Source organism: Trichoplusia ni, chromosome 7, assembly GCF_003590095.1.
Source record: "Trichoplusia ni isolate ovarian cell line Hi5 chromosome 7, tn1, whole genome shotgun sequence".
Lineage (NCBI taxonomy): Eukaryota > Metazoa > Arthropoda > Insecta > Lepidoptera > Noctuidae > Trichoplusia > Trichoplusia ni.
Window position 1 is genome coordinate 5,199,084 of NC_039484.1, and position 16,742 is coordinate 5,215,825.

Consider the following 16,742-nt stretch of genomic DNA (forward strand, 5'->3'; position numbering starts at 1 on the left):
AAGCCATTGATCGACATAGGTCAATCTTCGTCTATACTATCGTCTTTCGCCTCTTGCCCCATCAATCCTCTTAATTCGTATCAATACCACACACCCAAATCAACATTAAACATTAATATGATTAATTATCTTTTTAAGTAATTAAACTGTAATTTTAATATAAGTTAATATTAATTAATAAATACGAAACCACATTCATTTATCATTTTGATAGGTTCGTTGATTTTCTGGGTTCAATCGGGACCGGCAAACTGTATATTAATTAAAATATCCTGAACTTTTTGCGGTTGGTAAACGAAAAGGGAACTGTTTGTGGAAAACTGTGGTCATTTCTGGTTATTTTTGGATCTTTCTGTATTAAATACCTAAAGCTTGTTTTATTTCATCTTCGGGATAACGTTAAGGGGTGAAATTCTGTTCTTTTAATGACGTACACGGGGACCAACTTACATAGGCCTTATTGAGAACTAATTGTCGGCCCTATATAGCCTCAAAACTATTGTATTGTAATTTGCTTCTAAATTAAGTCAGAAAAAATAATTGTTGCTTGCATCCCTTGTGAAATATTTTCTTCTTTTCGTCGAGTGGTCAAGGCCCCCACGGCAAACCCATTATGCACAACATGTCGCGGTTTCAATGCTTGTTTGAGTATAAGGGCAGGAGCATTTGTGATATCCACGTATGGTTAGTCTCTGTTCACGTGCCTGCAATACAAGAATTAAATTCTTTAGTGTAGGTGCAGTTTTTTTTTCTCAAGAAAACTATTCATCTATACAGAATGTAACCAAAAGGTAACACGTTTGTAAAGTTCTACAATATGATTTGCAGGAGCGCCAGCGATTGGAGATGAAGGCGACTGTCGATGTTGAAGATATGAAGAAGATGACTGACGTTGTAGACTACGATTTAGTGCATTTACAAAAGTAAGCTTTAGATGCTAACAGTTACGGACTATTTTGGAATAGCAAGTTATAATATGGGCGTCAGTAACGAATTAACTCCTTCCTAATTAGTCCCTTAGATAGACACAGTATTTTTAATTTAATCACGTAGAAAAAAATATATAAAGGCGATTAGTTCAAATGCAATGTGACGTCACTTATCAGTAAACTTTTACCGACAACTGACGTTATTAGCCATACTTCCATACTTTTCGCCATCTTAAATGCTTGTTATAATCGTACTGTTATTGATTTAATAAAACAAAAAAAAAATATTTTGAAATCTACCATCTCCAATTTATAAAAGAAATAGTAGAAACCTATTTGAAGATACCGATATTTTACAACCACCTTTAGAATTCCTCAATTCCTTTTTCTCTGTAAATCATTTATATTGCTTTGCATTTCTTTTACATCGTAGTTGTTAGTTATTGACTAATAATTCTTTATTACCTAAGTACTTTTTTGAAGCCAAGTTATTCGATTCTGATTTGAAATGCATTTTTTGGTTTTCATTTTCCATTAAAGTGATCGCTAAGAACTGAAGGCACAAAAGTAGAGAAAAATGTTGATATATTTTTTAAATATTCTAAGTTAAATATAAGAAAATTCAATCTCCATGCCTTCTTAGAGTTCCTAGACATGAAGATTAAATTGAATACTGAGAAAATTTCTAATTTTCTAATGATTTTGTTCATTTCAATCTTTACTCTAACATGTCAAATTAAACACTTAGAAGAAACAGTAGAAACCTACTCATAAAGAAGTGATTTCAATAACCTGTAATAAGTAGTTAGTAGTTCTTCTATTCACGGCACTTTGATACGGCCGAAAAACTCCAAGACTCTATCATCAATTTTAAACCACTTCTGATACTAATATACATATAGTAAAGAGAAGCCAAAAGTCACCATTGAAAGAAAAATGCAGTTTTGAAATTAAGATGGTGGCGCCCAATTAACGTCGTGTTCCACTTTCAAAATTACAACCGTTCCATTTTATTTTGAGAAGTGCTGATAACTCCTTTGTAATAATATTACTTGCAGACTTGTTATCAATCGTACACAAGAAAAAGTAAAAGACCTGCTGAACCAAGAAGAAATTAATCTATGACACAGAAGGGAGAAACTAAAGACACTGTTAGGAGAAGAAGAAGAGGCGTTGACACAGGAACTTGTTAGAAAGCAGTCGATGGAAGAATGTGGCTATTGCAAGGAAAAGGAAACGAAGGCGAGAGGTTATTTGGAGGAGATTGAGAAGGAGAAGATAAGAGAGTGCCAGAAGGCATTGGAAAGAGAAAAAATGTGAGTATTCGATACGATTTATGGCAAAATTAGTTTAAACCTAATCTTGCTCAGTCACAGACAATTCGGTCAAACAGTTCTGTCTTCTTTCAAACTATTTTGGTGATATCCAGTTAATTGATGATTTTATCGCAACAACAATTCATTCAAAAGAGCTTGCTATCATTTTGACCGTCTGAATATACTCGTATATAAACAAATTTCTTAGTTTCAAGTAACGTTATTTCAAACATTCAAATTAAAGACCTTACGATTGAGATTCTTAAAATATTCTCCTTCTTTTATGGCAGTAGCAACTATAATAATATATCTATACATAATAGACACACATCATTACACACGTTAAACTTACAACGCCCCTCTTTTTCCGTCGAGGGCTAAAAACTGCTTGAAGTATTTTGAACATCATTTCACGCCACTCGCTCTGTCGTAGTGTGTACTTGAACATCTGAGTGTTGGGCACTTGTTACTTAAAGAAAGGTGGATTAAAAAGTCTCTGAATGATAGGATATTTACAGCTAGAGATTTTACGCTAGAGTTTAAACGCGTCTTGATTTCTTTGTAATTTATAGAACAATATTATCGCCCAGCAACAAAGCTCTTAAATAAAGCAGTTGATTTTGTAATTCATCGTTTCCACAACAGCATAACGCTATTCCCATCTTACTCCATACTCTAACCTACAATTTTTTCGATATCCCCTTACAATACTGGCACGATTACATAAAGAATAAAGTATAATATGTCATAAGATACAGATATCATAAAGGCAGCAAAGCAATGCTCTAAATAGCAAGCTGTGCTCCTGGATGTAAGCCAAGTAAGCAATACTTATTTATTGCGTACAAACAAACGGATCCAGAATTATGGTAGAATTTATCATACTTTATTGTTTCTATTTTGAATATAAATGTTCAAAAACAAATAGAATAATGTTATCCCCTAAGATAAGAAAAGAACTGCTTCGAATTGTTGAAAACGAAAGGATTCATTTGATGATTTCGCATCCGAAAAAAAACACATCAGGATCTATTACAGACTCTTAAGCAAAAAGTGGTTTTAGTATAAATAAAAAAATGTATCGAATATACCTAATTCTGTCCCATAAATAAATTAAACTACACGAGTATACTATTAGATGTCATGAAGTTTTGCCAAGGAACACCTGATTCTATTAATCAAATACAATTTGCTCCAAGTCATTACTTTCACAGTCAAATAAAGTAGCAGCCACTACTAAAATCCTTAAAGGAATTAAAAGAAAATAGATTACATGATATAATGAATCACGTTTCTTTGGACGGAGAATAACCTTAAGACATCTCCCTAGAGCGAAGCAAAATCTAGTAAGAAAATGTAATAAAGTCAACCATTACAACAGTCCCGTTGAGGATACTGCCAAAATGTGATCATGAGATAAGAAAATGGATGGATAGTAATCTACCTGTGTGGTTGGACATGCATTGTTGGTAGCAACTTTTTTTTTTTTTGCCTAACGCAGGTTTTTTGCCCAGTTAAGACTAAGTTTAGTCAGTAAGTACTCGAAATTACTTAACAAGGCTTTAAATGGTATTTGCCTTAAAGAAAATGAAATAAATGATTTGATTTCGATTTAATCAAACACATAACATTTTACAAAAATCAAATGAACACAAACTTTAAACTGTTTGCTGACGAAAATAGCGCCGTTTTATATGTATGTAAAACATGCTGGCTATGTCCAGCAGTGGACTGCTATGGGCTGAGATGATGATGGTGATGATGATACGTGTGTACATTTTTCAACAAATCAAAAATTTAATGAGAATACTAATTATATTAATATCTTCATTATTGTCAGTAAGACGGGTTAATCTTTAGACTTCATTCAACATAGTTCTTGTCGACTGTACGATTTACTAAATCAGTTTTATGACTGGCCGGTAACCGTTCATGTTGGTGTAATAGGTTATTCAACGCTCTTCCGTAATGTCGCTATTGACTAGACGGGACTAGGATTGACTAAGTTTCTTTCACATTATGTGAATTTCAGAGCAAAAGGCATGCAATCTACAAGAGAAGATGAGATACAACTGAGACAGCTTCAGAAGTTACAGATGGAAGAAAAGAAGAATATAGAAAGAGAAGGACAGAACATAGACATGATGTGGCATCAAGTGTTGATAGAAGATTATAATAGGAAGGTGAGTTAGTTGCCTGTAGTGTGCTGTATTGTTAGAGGTATGGACTTAACATGCGCCTTTTTTTGAAAGGATTCGTGCTGACGTATGGTAAAAGATTAGAGTACCCAAAAAACTACAGAGTATAAAAGGTTGACCCTTTCTAATATCTCTAAAGAGTGAAATATTGATAACTATAATCCATAATATGATCTTCTACAGGAATATCTGGAACACCTAGCAGCTCAAAAAAGGCAGCAGGAGACATTAGAAAGACGAAGATGTTATGACGAACAAATAGCAAGCGCTAACAAGAAGAGACAAGAATTGATAAGACAAGAGAGAGAGAAGGAGAACAGAAAGCTCGAGAAGATGAAGAAGAAAATGGAACAAGATCATTATGAAGGTAAAGATTAGTTAATAATAAATGTGTAGTACTCAATATATTTATTCACAAATGATATCCTCGTATATAATGATGGAGATCTACGAAAAACATGCCCTTAAATAAACAAAGTACCGAAATTCCACGGACCATTTGACTTCACTGATAGCCGAGTGGTTAAAGTCATCACGCCAAACCCCTCCGTGCTTGACCTCGTAGGACATGTATTTGAGTGATCCTCGAGTGCTTGTCCTGAATCTGGGCGTCTTTGTTCATGTGTCTTAAATGTTAGTTCAGGTATTACGTTCTTCAGTGCGGGAGTCGTTTTTTTTTCATTTATGATCGATAAACGAAAAAAAACGAAACTTTAACATAAATAAACGTACATTTCAGCTATCAAGAAGAAAAAAGAGCAACAAATGACGAACAGAAAGAACTTCATAGAAGGGCATGAAATGAAGATGACAAGACTGAAGAACGAGAAGATGAAAGCGAGAGAGATAGACAATGGGACCATCAGAGTGGCTCTCGAAGAGTTACGGAGGGAGAAGGAGAGGAGTCGACTGCAGATGGTAAGGTTAAACAAAAATGTTAAATGATGCAACGGTTTACGCACGGGTATGTATCGGGATCGCCCGACTAGTTTCTGTCCCAACCGCGAGTCGAACTCGTGTCGACTAATAATGAATCAGTATCACAATAGTTACTATTAAACAAGAATAACTATTCCTATCATCAAGGCATAGAATTTATCAAAAAAATAAGGTGTCTACAATTTTAAATGATTAGGTTTACTTACTAAGTCGAATTCCAGACTACTTAGATCTAGGCGCTTGGTAAAGAGCAATGAAAAATCAGTACTAAAATCATTGAAGTAGTATATTGCAATCGTTCCAGAGTTAACGAAGACTTTAATAAATATTAATAATCTTTGAAACATTACTATTATGACAGAATAACGTACTTAACTATCTAACCAAATTATTTACAGAAATCCCTACAAATAGAGAAACAAATTGGTGTCGCGAACTTTAATCGTGAAAGAAGAATGGCTTCAGGCCTTGAAGAGGAAGCGGAGAGAGTTACAGAAGAGTGGATGCAGCAAGAACATAACAAGACTGACGAGCATATGAGACAGGTGGAACAGGAGCAACGGATGAGGAAAGAGGTCAGTACTGTTTACCTCTTTGGAGGATCTGACTGGATATTTAAGTGTTCAATTTCTCCCGTCTATGAAAAGAGATAAAGAGAAGGGTTGTGCATTAATGATTGATTCCGGACAGACTTTCTGATATTGTGTCGTATCGACACACGAGCTCCGGAAAGTTCGGCTACTCTTTTATCATCGGCTGAACATGCATTTATTAGGCTATTTGCTTGCTAGTAGGAAACGTACTGGTAAGTGACGTCACACGAGATTTCAGAGCACTGAATTAATTACATTTTTTGTTTTCTCTTCATTTTTTCTTCACAATATAAAATAGACATCTACATATATACTCGATATACCTCTCAAATATCATAGTCACATCATAAACTTACAGCCTCAAATTCCTGTCTGGTTTCTCGTTTAAAATGTTACCGAAAGTCAAAAAACAACATACCATATATAAAAATCCATTCGACAGAAAGCCGCAGAAGAATACAAGCGTCACATACAATCCCGAACAGAACAATTAGAAAGAGACAAACAAGAAAGGAGCGAGAGAATGCAGAGAGTAAAGAGGTCAGCTCACTGCGAGCTTCAGAAGAGGATCGACGACGCCAACCAGGAGCTCAGGAAACAGATCGAGTATAGACAGAGCTTGAGCTGCCAGATCAGGGAGAATGAGAGGCAGTTGGTAGGGATATTAGTACTAAGATAAGAGCTGAGAGCCTATTGCCACGTCTTAAAGTAATAATATTTCAGGTGTGGAAGAGACCGTGTATTGAGCTGTCAGTAAGTCTTGTGCTGTCAATACGACTCCTCCGTTGGTCTTTTGATTTGTACTTCTAGACACCACAACAAACCCACTGTGGGCGACGTGTCGCGGTTTCGAACCCCGCGTAGGACAAGCATTTCTGTGATCAAAGATAAACAGACGCAGGACAAGCATTCGTGAATCAAATAATTCTTTGCCCTGCGTGGTGATCGAACCCGCCGCACGTCACTTTCAGTGTTTGGCGTGGTGAACTTTACCACTCGGCTATGCAGTCTAATATTACCTTAAGATTTTGTGGTAGATTCTCAGCTTATGAAAACTTTCTAAGGCGTTAAGCGTAAGCCTTTAAATGGGAAGGACCTTCTGTGAAGGCCCTAGGCATAAGTCTTTATTAGTATAAAAAGAAGGAACAAGTTTTAGAATATTCATTAGTAGATCGATCTAAATCAAATTGCTGATAGCGACCAAGTACTAGTCCATGAAAAAAACGAATGTCTTCACGCTAATATCATAGACTAAGGCCGTGAGAGCAAGACACCCTACTATACTGTGCATACCGTCCTATTTCCACAATAGAATCTTGCTTTAACATTTTTGTATTTGATTTCAGGAATCAGAACTAATAAACAATGAAGCTAAGTATCAAACGTTTACGAAGAAAGCAACAATGTTTAAAGATATAATGGCATCTAAATACTCAAGTTCTTCTGCACGGACTAGGTGAGCAAAACTTCAAACTTAATCCACCTTAATAATAATTAGCCACCTAAATATTAAAAAAAAACTCTAATAAAATCAGATGAGTGACATCTGACAAAAATGCAAAAAAAAATATATTTGTCAAACACAAACTATCTTGTATTTCCAATGTCTCCCATAAATTAGGTACAATATCAATAATCATCGTTATTTTCCAGTACGAACCCAGTTCATCCTTTCAGAAGAGCTACGGAATCAAAAAGCAAGAAAGAGTCGTCAGTGCACTTCCCGTCAATAGGATAATTAAAATCATGTTAAAAGTATTTTAGACTAATTTAATAAAATCATATAATGACGAAGTTTTTTATTATTGTATTTCCTAGTTTTAGTTCCTAGTCGTTTCTACCAATAACGCCATCTATCAGTCATAAGGAACTAGAATGCACTGCCATCTATGAGATCTTTGTAGAATAACTGCTGTTGCCACAGTCTTTCGTTCATTCAGTTTTCACTGAGTTTCCGCGGAAGTAATCATACAAAGTATTGATTTTTATATTCCACACTACAACTGAAACAAATCTGAAATTTTACACGACCATAATTTATTATAATAGTTTACCTATAAATCAAAATGTTTTTAATTAAGCAGTCACAGTTTTCGAATAAGATAATTTGTGATGTTAATAAAAATGTATAACAACAATTCGATTCTGGCATTAAATTTTATGCAACTCGAGTTCTCCTACTAAATACTCAGTAAACCTTATCAAATTTTAAGAATGATTTATTCAGTTTTTTTAGTTTAACTTCCGGTATAAATTCATTATTTATATACGTAATGTCAAAAAGTTTAGAAAGATGAGACGATGAGAGCAACTTTCAAACTTCTAAGACAGTTTTACGTTAAAATTATTAGCATTAGTGTTTTAGAAGAAGGTAGTTCTATATAAATTTAATGGAAATGTTATTTATTGACTATAAGAGGGTGATTTTACTGATTTATCTTATTTTAAACACACGTGTGTCGGTTTTAATGGGTTGAGTACTTGAAAGTTTACAATTTCGAAATGGACGTGTCTGGAGAGGAAATAAGTGTGCCAATAAAAGAAGATGAAGAATACTCGTTAAATAACTTGAAGCGATGTTCGTATAGGTTTTTGCAGCAAACTGCGAAGGCTTTATCACTTCCTTCTAACGTTAAGGTAAGATTCTAAGTTGTTTTCTATTGTAAATACAAAATACATAATGTAAATAAGTGTGGGACTTTATTCAAAATTTAAGGAATAATAAATAGTTTATTCAATTCATGTGACTGTAGACATTGCATGGATAAGTTAATCAACTCATTTTATTTTTTTATCATAAAGCTAGACTAAGGAATAAAAATAGGTAGTATTAATTATACTTTTGCATCAATTTCAACATTTAATTGGCAGTATGATCATTTATAAATAAATATTAATTTAAAAAGATTCTTATTAGTAATTGTAGCACTAGATTTGGAGTCTTTATTTTCATTAGATACATTTACCTATCAAATATTAAGAAAATAGAAAAATTCTATTTAAAAAAAAACAACTCTATGACCTATAAAAAATGGTCAAACACCCACCATGTTTAATCAAAACTTGAACACTTTCTAACACCCATCATCATTCAGATACAAAAATGTTTTATTATTATCTTTACATTGGAGTAATTTAATTATTCTTCAATTCATTAAGCTCTTAGCTAAAACATAGCATTGTTTACTACCCTCATTATGTTGCTCTATCATCATGGACAGGCACCATCATCAAATCCATTTTGAATTAAATTTGTCGGTTGTAATTAAATCATTTTATTCTATACATAGTACTCATTGGATTTAATATTTTGTATCTGAGCCTTAAAAGGTATGTTGGAACAAGTTCAGGGATAACTGTTAAAATTCAGTCAATTTCTGTCTTGTAGAAAGTAGTAGGAGTTTTTTTTAAATCTTGATACTAGAAATATATTATAAACTTAGAGACTTTATTGCCAGTTCTTCCCCATAAGAAGAACATTTAAAACCCACACATAGAATCATTAAATCTGTGTGTCGTTAATATTCCTAAGGATTTTCTTATAATTGTTTAAAAATGAGCTAAAAGATATTTTAAAAAAATATTGACACTACAGTCTTACTACATAAACTTTTGGATGATGCATATATGTAACTATTTTAATTTTATTTTAATAAGTGCCTATATTAGCAAGTTGCATTAACTTTTATAAAAAAAGAGTTGTGGTTTTGAAAGCACTATTTTTTTTCTTTTTTTTTTTTTGGACGTAATTTAATTACACATACAATTTATATTACCTTTACAGAAAGTATATTTGGTGGACTTGATCCATACTAAGAAGTACAGGAGTCCACAGGAAGTTGATCTTCTTGTTAAGAAAGTACGTCTAGAACGTAATCAGAGTTCAATGGTACGTAAGAAGGCTAAACGCAGAAAGAAACATGTTCAGGTATGTTTATGCTAGCGTAAAAAGTATAAAGAAAATTGTTATAGTGAAAAAGAGGATTATTATATTATAATCTTTAGATTATGCATCTGACTCAGTTTCATGATGTGTTACTCGGAAAATGTTTCTTTAAATTTTTTAAATATGTACACATGAGTTTTAAAAGGACATAACATGGTAAAAGTGTTTATTTAACTACCATGTAACTATCTTGATATAAACAAATCTTTTTGCGTCTTGTATTTCCATAATATCATTTCAGACATCAATGTAAATTACAATATGTTCAGAACTTATCAATAGTACTACAGTTTTACAATCTAACATACAACATTACCACGCTAACTACCAAATCGTCCACAGAGCATGGAAGTATCCTCAACAAGCAACAGCACATCACCACCGATAACTAGTACACCAAAAAGACACGTACTGGTAACACATTACAGTCCGGAACAAAACTCTCCGTTAAAATACCCACAGACGGCATCAAGAATAGTTCCAACAAACAGTAGTGACCGAGTACTACGTAGCTTTAACCGAGTCAAGAAACCAAGTTACTTGGTTAACAATACTATCTTTGGGTTTATCAAGACTGGAACGGAAGCAAGGAAGGAGACCAGGGTGAATATTGTGAAGGAGAAGTATAGGAAGTTTGATAGGATATGTGTTACGAAGAGTGCTGCGAGTTGGAAGAATGATCAGGAGGTGTTGACGCATAGGAGTGTGGTAAGTGTTTGTTGTCTTTAAGTAATAGTTGTTAACAGGACTGCTGGTTCTGGTACAGTTTTGAAAAATATTATAGGTTTAAAATTATTAAGGCAAAATTTTTAGTAGATAGGTTTTTAAGTAAACTTTTACTTAAAGTTATTTCACACTAGCATTCGGACAGCATGTCAAACAGCAACTGCTATAGTATAACGTGACTATTAAAAAGTTGGAATATTCCGAATGTATTTTATGTTATGAAAAAGTATATACGTGGTGGTGTTTTTGTGTAATTATGCTTCCAAGTCGTTCACTATTCATTTATTACGGCAGGAGCAAACACTTATCACCCTCTTTACATTCTAGCAAACATCTCCCCGCCCGAAACTAAGAATACAACGTCGCATCAGCGGCATATACCCCCTAAACAACGAAATACCGAACGTAACAATCCGAAGAGCTGACGGTACCCTCACAAAGCTCAACGCTATCATACAAAAGCAAGCACCAAACTACAACCGACAAGAAATCATTAATGACATCAGAAATTCTCCATTACTCTCCATTGAACCAAGACCGGTCTCACCAGAACAGAATTATCAACAACGACCCGTACAACAGAATTTGTACACTCCAGATTTAAATAGTAATTGTTATAAAGAAAATGATGTTTACTCGGAATACTATCATAAGAAGATCCGGGCTGAGCAGGTCCGGTCTAGGAGAGAGTCGGTAATGTGTGATAGTGAGGGCACGCTACCGAGAATCAATGAGGTGTTCAGTAACTTTAATAATATGTATTATAATGATCTGACGCAGCCAATCTATGTGCAAGTACATGAGCCTGAAATTGGTAAGTTTGGTATTTTTATATGACGTATACATTTTGACTGCTTGAATAGCCGAGTGGTTTAGGTCACCACGAAAAACCCACTGCGCGAAGTGTTGCAAGTTCAATACTCTCGTAGGACAAGCGTCTAGTGTGGTGACCTTTGCCATTTACAGTTATTCTATCTGTTTAGAACTCTTCATAGAGTGGGTTAATCATTTTTAATATCACTGACTGTGGGTTTTATTTTCATAGTTTTTAGTTTAAATTGTGAGTGAGAAAGTACTTTTTCGTCTAATCAAACAAAATCTTGTCAAATTAACTTAAAAAAAAAGAAACGACTCCCGCAATAAGACATCGCTAAAACATAGAAATCACATGCACAAACACACAAACACACAGTCTCTGAACAAGCATTCGTGGACCACACTTGTAATGCTTGTCCTACGCGGGGATCGAACCCGCGACACGTCGCGCACAGTGGGTTTGGTGTGGTGACCTCAACCACTCGGCTATCTCCGCAGTCGTTTTAATAGTTATATTTTTTTTCAGCATCAATCCCCATATACATATCGGACCCGTGCCTCCAACACCAGGGCCCCATTATACTAGAGAAGTTCTACAATCTAAAGAACATCATGTTAACGAGCCAGCCGCCAATACGCAGAACTACGACAAAGACCAACACTGTATTCAGTACACCACTTATAGTTACACCGTAAGTTATTTTTAATAGGTATGGTTTGTCGAACAGCTTTTGGTGTCTTTTTACACCTACCTATGCTTTAATCACGCTACGTTTTTTGTTACGTGATTTGCAATTTCAATTTCTATCTTCTTTTCTTTCATAAAAAATGTAGGTACGTACGAAGACTTTTTACGTTTCTTTCAGTTTGCTAGCTCATTTTGCGCTCACTTAAACCCTTACTGCAGCTTCTCTTAGTAACTTAACAGGCAGTAGCAAATAGAAAAAGAATATATCTTAACTATTTCACTGCTCAGCGAATCCTATTTCTCACACTCGTCTTTTTTTGAATGAAAATTTCCTGCATCAAAAGTAAAATTAATTATACGAAAGCTATTTACTATCATACACAGAAAGTCTGTGAAAGTGTCTTTGCAATGAAATCGTGGGTTCGAATTTGCAAGATCATGTTCCATTAATACTGCTTTCTATTAATTTGCTGGTGTGTGGCTTACAGCTTGCATGTTGCTTACAGCGCGGTGCAGCCCTCCCCGCCAGTGCGCAACAACTATGACACTGCTTGTGAGTTTTGGCTTCTCTTCCACTAACACCATATTAGAACCAGGGACCATTTTGGTTACCCATTCAATGGGTTTTGGATAGGGTTTTAAAACCAATTCCATATATATTAAACTAATTTACGCATCCATGGGAAACCGCTTAAAAACCTTTACTAATTACCTGTATATTAAAAAACTCATGTTTGGTGGGTTATACTTGTTAACGTTAACAAATTTTGAACGGGTTACCCCTTCAACGACTGTAGCAGAGTTACCCATTCGGACTACAAGTCTCGTAATTTAGTCTTTTAGTAGTAACTAATTGATAGGGTTTCCTTTACGTTATTGTTATGAAAGGGATACCATTACCAAGAGATAACATTTCTGTTATTGTAGGCACATAACCTGTTACACTTGCGAAAGAATTAACTTATATTCGGTTTTGTGCAGTCCCTGATTGAAACAGCATCTTATCAGCTGCGGGATGATAGCACTAGTCTGATTATTAACTACCACCTCTTAAATCAAACTATTCCTGTTGCAAAAATAAACAGTACATACTATAGAGAAGCCTTTCGCTTCTACAGTTCTAACAGTCTAAAGTAATTAATATATCTTCTTTCAAAAGGTCCAAGATAGTGACAAATTGTAATAAAAACAAAATTCAAGTGACGGAAAGACTAATTACCAATTACAACCCTCAACATGAAAATACACAAGAGATTGACTGATTTTTATGATGATAATTCTTTTCTTAATAATTTATGTGGAAACAGCGATGGCGGATAGCCAGCAGTACACAGACCCGGACCAAGAGACACCTCGGGTGCAAGACTTCTTTAGAAACTTTCGATGTCAAGAGGAACAAATGCACGGTAAGTTTTATAGCTAAGTTTATCATTAGTTTAAACTTTGAGCTAGCCAAACATGTCCCTCCAGCCTCAATAACTGATAACTTGACAAAAACGTACACGTTTCATCAACTTCAGAAGTTTTTATTTGAAGATACCTTCTTCAAATTAAAACTACGGAATTGATGAAATTTTTATGGGACCTATTGACAGCTGTTCCACATGAAATAGTTGACGTGATAAAAAACAACCAAGTCGGTTTATCTAATTTGTAGATCAAAGCTACCAAAGAAAAAAAAACAGATAGATTAGAAACCGCCTTTTTAAAATTGGTTGAAAAAGATAACTGGCTCGGACTGGACGCTGAAGGTGGAGGACCGAGTGTTGTGGCGCAATTTAGAAGAGGCCTGTGTCTAGCAGGGCAACGCGTTAGACTTGAAATATACCTAATAATTGATACTTACGATCATACCTCACAGTCATTGTCGAGAAACTGCACTGATGTGCCTTTATACTTTTAGTAGTTCTAAAATAGTAAATATTTATAACACATTTAATATCTTATTTATTTTATGAAAATCAGCGCCGCGACACTGATTCACATAGGGTCGCTGCATATGCTGAGCGAGGGCCATTCCGCTTGCTTGTGACGCATATTTTTTTCTATCTTGTTGTTTTTTTGTTTCTATTGTTTTACATGTACTTTAGTTTGAATGTATATTTGCTTATCTGTATTATCCTATATGGGATATGAGTCATAGCGGCAAATAAATGCTTTTTATTTCTTTCTTTCTAATGTAGATTCTTCTGTAGCAGACTTCAGGTGTTCATCAGAAGAGACCCTGACTTACCAGGAGCTTGGAGCCATCTCCCTACCTGAGAAACAGATGGTGGAAGATGCTTTAGAACTGATCAGTCAAGATGGGGTAAGGGTTTTCTCCAGTTCAAATCTGTTTTTAAAAGTTTTATTTATGCATTTGCGATTTGTTTTTAGTAAACTAATAGATACTTTAAACTTAATTTCAATTTACTTCAAAAGGATTTTCAATCGTTTCGAACTTTGGACTGGATGAATCGATTTTGTTGATTCTCTCTTTTTTCATTTAACGTAAAAAAAATTGACAGTAGTTTTTATTCGAAGTCGGTTATACTTTTTTGTTCTTTTAAAAAATATCTTAAAACATACAGTGCAAAGTTTAAAGTCCCGTGGTTAATAAAAAGTTAAAGTTTTCCAAAAGCACTAGTCTTGATTCAAATTTATTTCGTGTTTTTGCTAAGACCTCGGTACTATTTTATAATAACAGGATTATATGGAGCGAATTGGTATGGATGAGAAGATGCAGTGCATACTTTGTGACTGGGCTGGACCCAGGTTCATTCTCGAATTTCATATTAGAAAGGTAAGATTTAACTTTCATGAATTCATAGCAAATATTCAGTTATGATACCAGCATAAATATATGCCTGTTGGGCATAAGCCTCTTCCCATATAGGTGAGGTGCACTACACTAGGTCACTGCGATTTGCGACTTCTCTATGAAGTTTTTCTTTAACTTTGTGAATGGTGTCTTAAAATAACTAAGTATGGAAATGTAATTTTTTTAAATCATTGGCAATTGGCCTGCGTTGGGATCGAACCTGCACCTTGTGCATACACATCTTTGAATTTATGATTGAATTTTATGTATTACTGTTTTTCTAGCCGAAATAAATAATTTTATTTAAAAATGGTATTGTTTCACTAGGAACACGCATCAGATATACTCCCCTGCTGTCGTCCAGACGTAAGCATCACGTACTCTCTAGGCCGGCTGGCCAGCAGTCGCCGCTGGCTCGCGCGCCTGCTAGACCACGCAGGAGCCTTGTACGTACTCCTAGCCAAGTACGAAGACCCAGATTGTTTCATGGCGGCGCTAGCGGTAAGATTTATATTAACATGCTGTGCGAATGTGTGTTTGTTTGTTTTTTTGTCCGCTCAATTTTGGTAACTTTGGTATGGGTACAGACAGACTGATTTATGACAGACCCCTTGTTTTTCGTCGGGGGTTAAAGAAAGGGGTTGAGCCGCGGGCAGTTAAATAAGTTTTTTTTACTTTTTAAGTCTTCAAGCGTGGCGTATCGCTTCCACAACTGTCTGTTTGACTTTTATAGTTTTTTTGCCGCCCAAGGAAAGAAAAATACCAACCAGTTTTTACCCAAAACCGAACTTCAGGTATGTTTGCTGTCTTTACCGTACTCTTGCAGGACAATTTTCAAGAGATTCCAACAACGATAGACTTTGATCATGAGCTTTATCCTCGGCTGCATCGTAGATCCAGTCGACACAGCCGCGGATATAGCTCATGATTAGGTCTTTGAAGCGTCGTGACGTCATTGGTGAGCTACTAACCAACTGTAACAGTACTCTATCAACGTATTATAATTTGTAATTTTCTTCTAGTATATGCTATTTCCGTGTTTGGCTAGTTCTATCAATGGATATGCAAATGCCCCCTCCAATAGGGTATTTGACTAAATCTCATAATATAAATCTGTTTAGTCTACAAAAACATCACTCACTAAATCGCCTTCATTAAAAAAATCGGTCTGACGGACTTAACTGATTTTTATACCCTATTTCCTAATCTGTGTAATTTTCTCAGTGCCCCAGAAGTAAAACCCAAACTTACAGATTATTACATCTTTCCACAGACGCTATCGGAACTGGATACGCTAAAATCAGGTAGCATGACAATCTACAACAAAGTCACAGGCGAACCATATACTTGGAAAGGCGAAATCTCCGAACTACCATTCTCCATGGACTATGACCTAGATCTAGACTGTTTCAAGCTAGAACTTTCTAGAATGGATCTCTTACCTAACAGCGCTAACTTAAGACTGTTAAATAGGGAATTAGTTATAGATTCGTCGAGTAAAGTCGTTGTGGGGCAGCCCGAGTTAGATAATATAAATATCAGCGTTATTGTTAATATTTTTTAAATGAAGATATTATTTTTTATGTCTTTTAAAGGTTCATCAGTAACAGAATTGTATCCGCTGAATCTCTCAAAGTACGCGCTTAGGCTAACTGCGGAGAACACTTCGGTGATAGATAAAAAAAAATACCTAGTAGTATTTAGTATTCAATTCAATCTGACAGATGTTTTCACCTGTCATATTTGAAGTCAAGTTTTGTTAGCGACTGTTAATCTATCTGATGACTAATC

General features: G+C 34.9%; 2 protein-coding genes across 6 annotated transcripts; both read left to right on the forward strand.

The window, feature by feature from the left end:
- Nucleotides 1–544: 544 nt before the first annotated feature.
- LOC113496179 (vicilin-like seed storage protein At2g18540) lies at nt 545–7,695 on the forward strand. Its single transcript, XM_026875325.1, has 8 exons — nt 545–923; nt 1,988–2,245; nt 4,278–4,428; nt 4,627–4,810; nt 5,183–5,361; nt 5,781–5,957; nt 6,418–6,630; nt 7,322–7,695. Exons 2-8 carry the CDS (start codon nt 2,133–2,135, stop codon nt 7,433–7,435), a joined length of 1,131 nt encoding a protein of 376 aa, XP_026731126.1. The 5' UTR covers nt 545–923; nt 1,988–2,132; the 3' UTR covers nt 7,436–7,695.
- Nucleotides 7,696–8,272: 577 nt separating this feature from the next.
- On the forward strand, nt 8,273–16,742 carry LOC113496148. 5 transcript variants are annotated; one of them, XM_026875276.1, is made up of 11 exons: nt 8,273–8,612; nt 9,760–9,864; nt 10,264–10,629; nt 10,975–11,461; nt 11,990–12,155; nt 12,640–12,704; nt 13,459–13,557; nt 14,335–14,459; nt 14,838–14,933; nt 15,279–15,452; nt 16,225–16,742. In XM_026875276.1, the coding sequence occupies exons 1-11, from the start codon at nt 8,478–8,480 to the stop codon at nt 16,513–16,515; spliced, it is 2,109 nt and encodes a 702-aa protein (XP_026731077.1). In that variant the 5' UTR covers nt 8,273–8,477; the 3' UTR covers nt 16,516–16,742. The 5 variants fall into 5 exon arrangements, with proteins under 5 accessions (XP_026731077.1, XP_026731074.1, XP_026731075.1 ...); XM_026875273.1 differs by having other exon boundaries at nt 8,274–8,612; nt 9,760–9,903; nt 14,347–14,459; XM_026875274.1 differs by having other exon boundaries at nt 8,274–8,612; nt 9,760–9,903; nt 14,350–14,459.

Excerpts from the sequence above, each read along its gene's own strand:
- LOC113496148 (XM_026875272.1), top strand. The coding sequence starts at position 8,478 with ATGGACGTGTCTGGAGAGGAAATAAGTGTGCCAATAAAAGAAGATGAA. Across the intron at positions 14,934-15,278 it reads TCGAATTTCATATTAGAAAG|GAACACGCATCAGATATACT; the intron begins GTAAGATTTAAC and ends TTGTTTCACTAG. Across the intron at positions 15,453-16,224 it reads GTTTCATGGCGGCGCTAGCG|ACGCTATCGGAACTGGATAC; the intron begins GTAAGATTTATA and ends ATCTTTCCACAG.
- LOC113496179 (XM_026875325.1), top strand. The coding sequence starts at position 2,133 with ATGGAAGAATGTGGCTATTGCAAGGAAAAGGAAACGAAGGCGAGAGGT. Across the intron at positions 2,246-4,277 it reads GCATTGGAAAGAGAAAAAAT|AGCAAAAGGCATGCAATCTA; the intron begins GTGAGTATTCGA and ends TGTGAATTTCAG. Across the intron at positions 4,429-4,626 it reads TAGAAGATTATAATAGGAAG|GAATATCTGGAACACCTAGC; the intron begins GTGAGTTAGTTG and ends GATCTTCTACAG.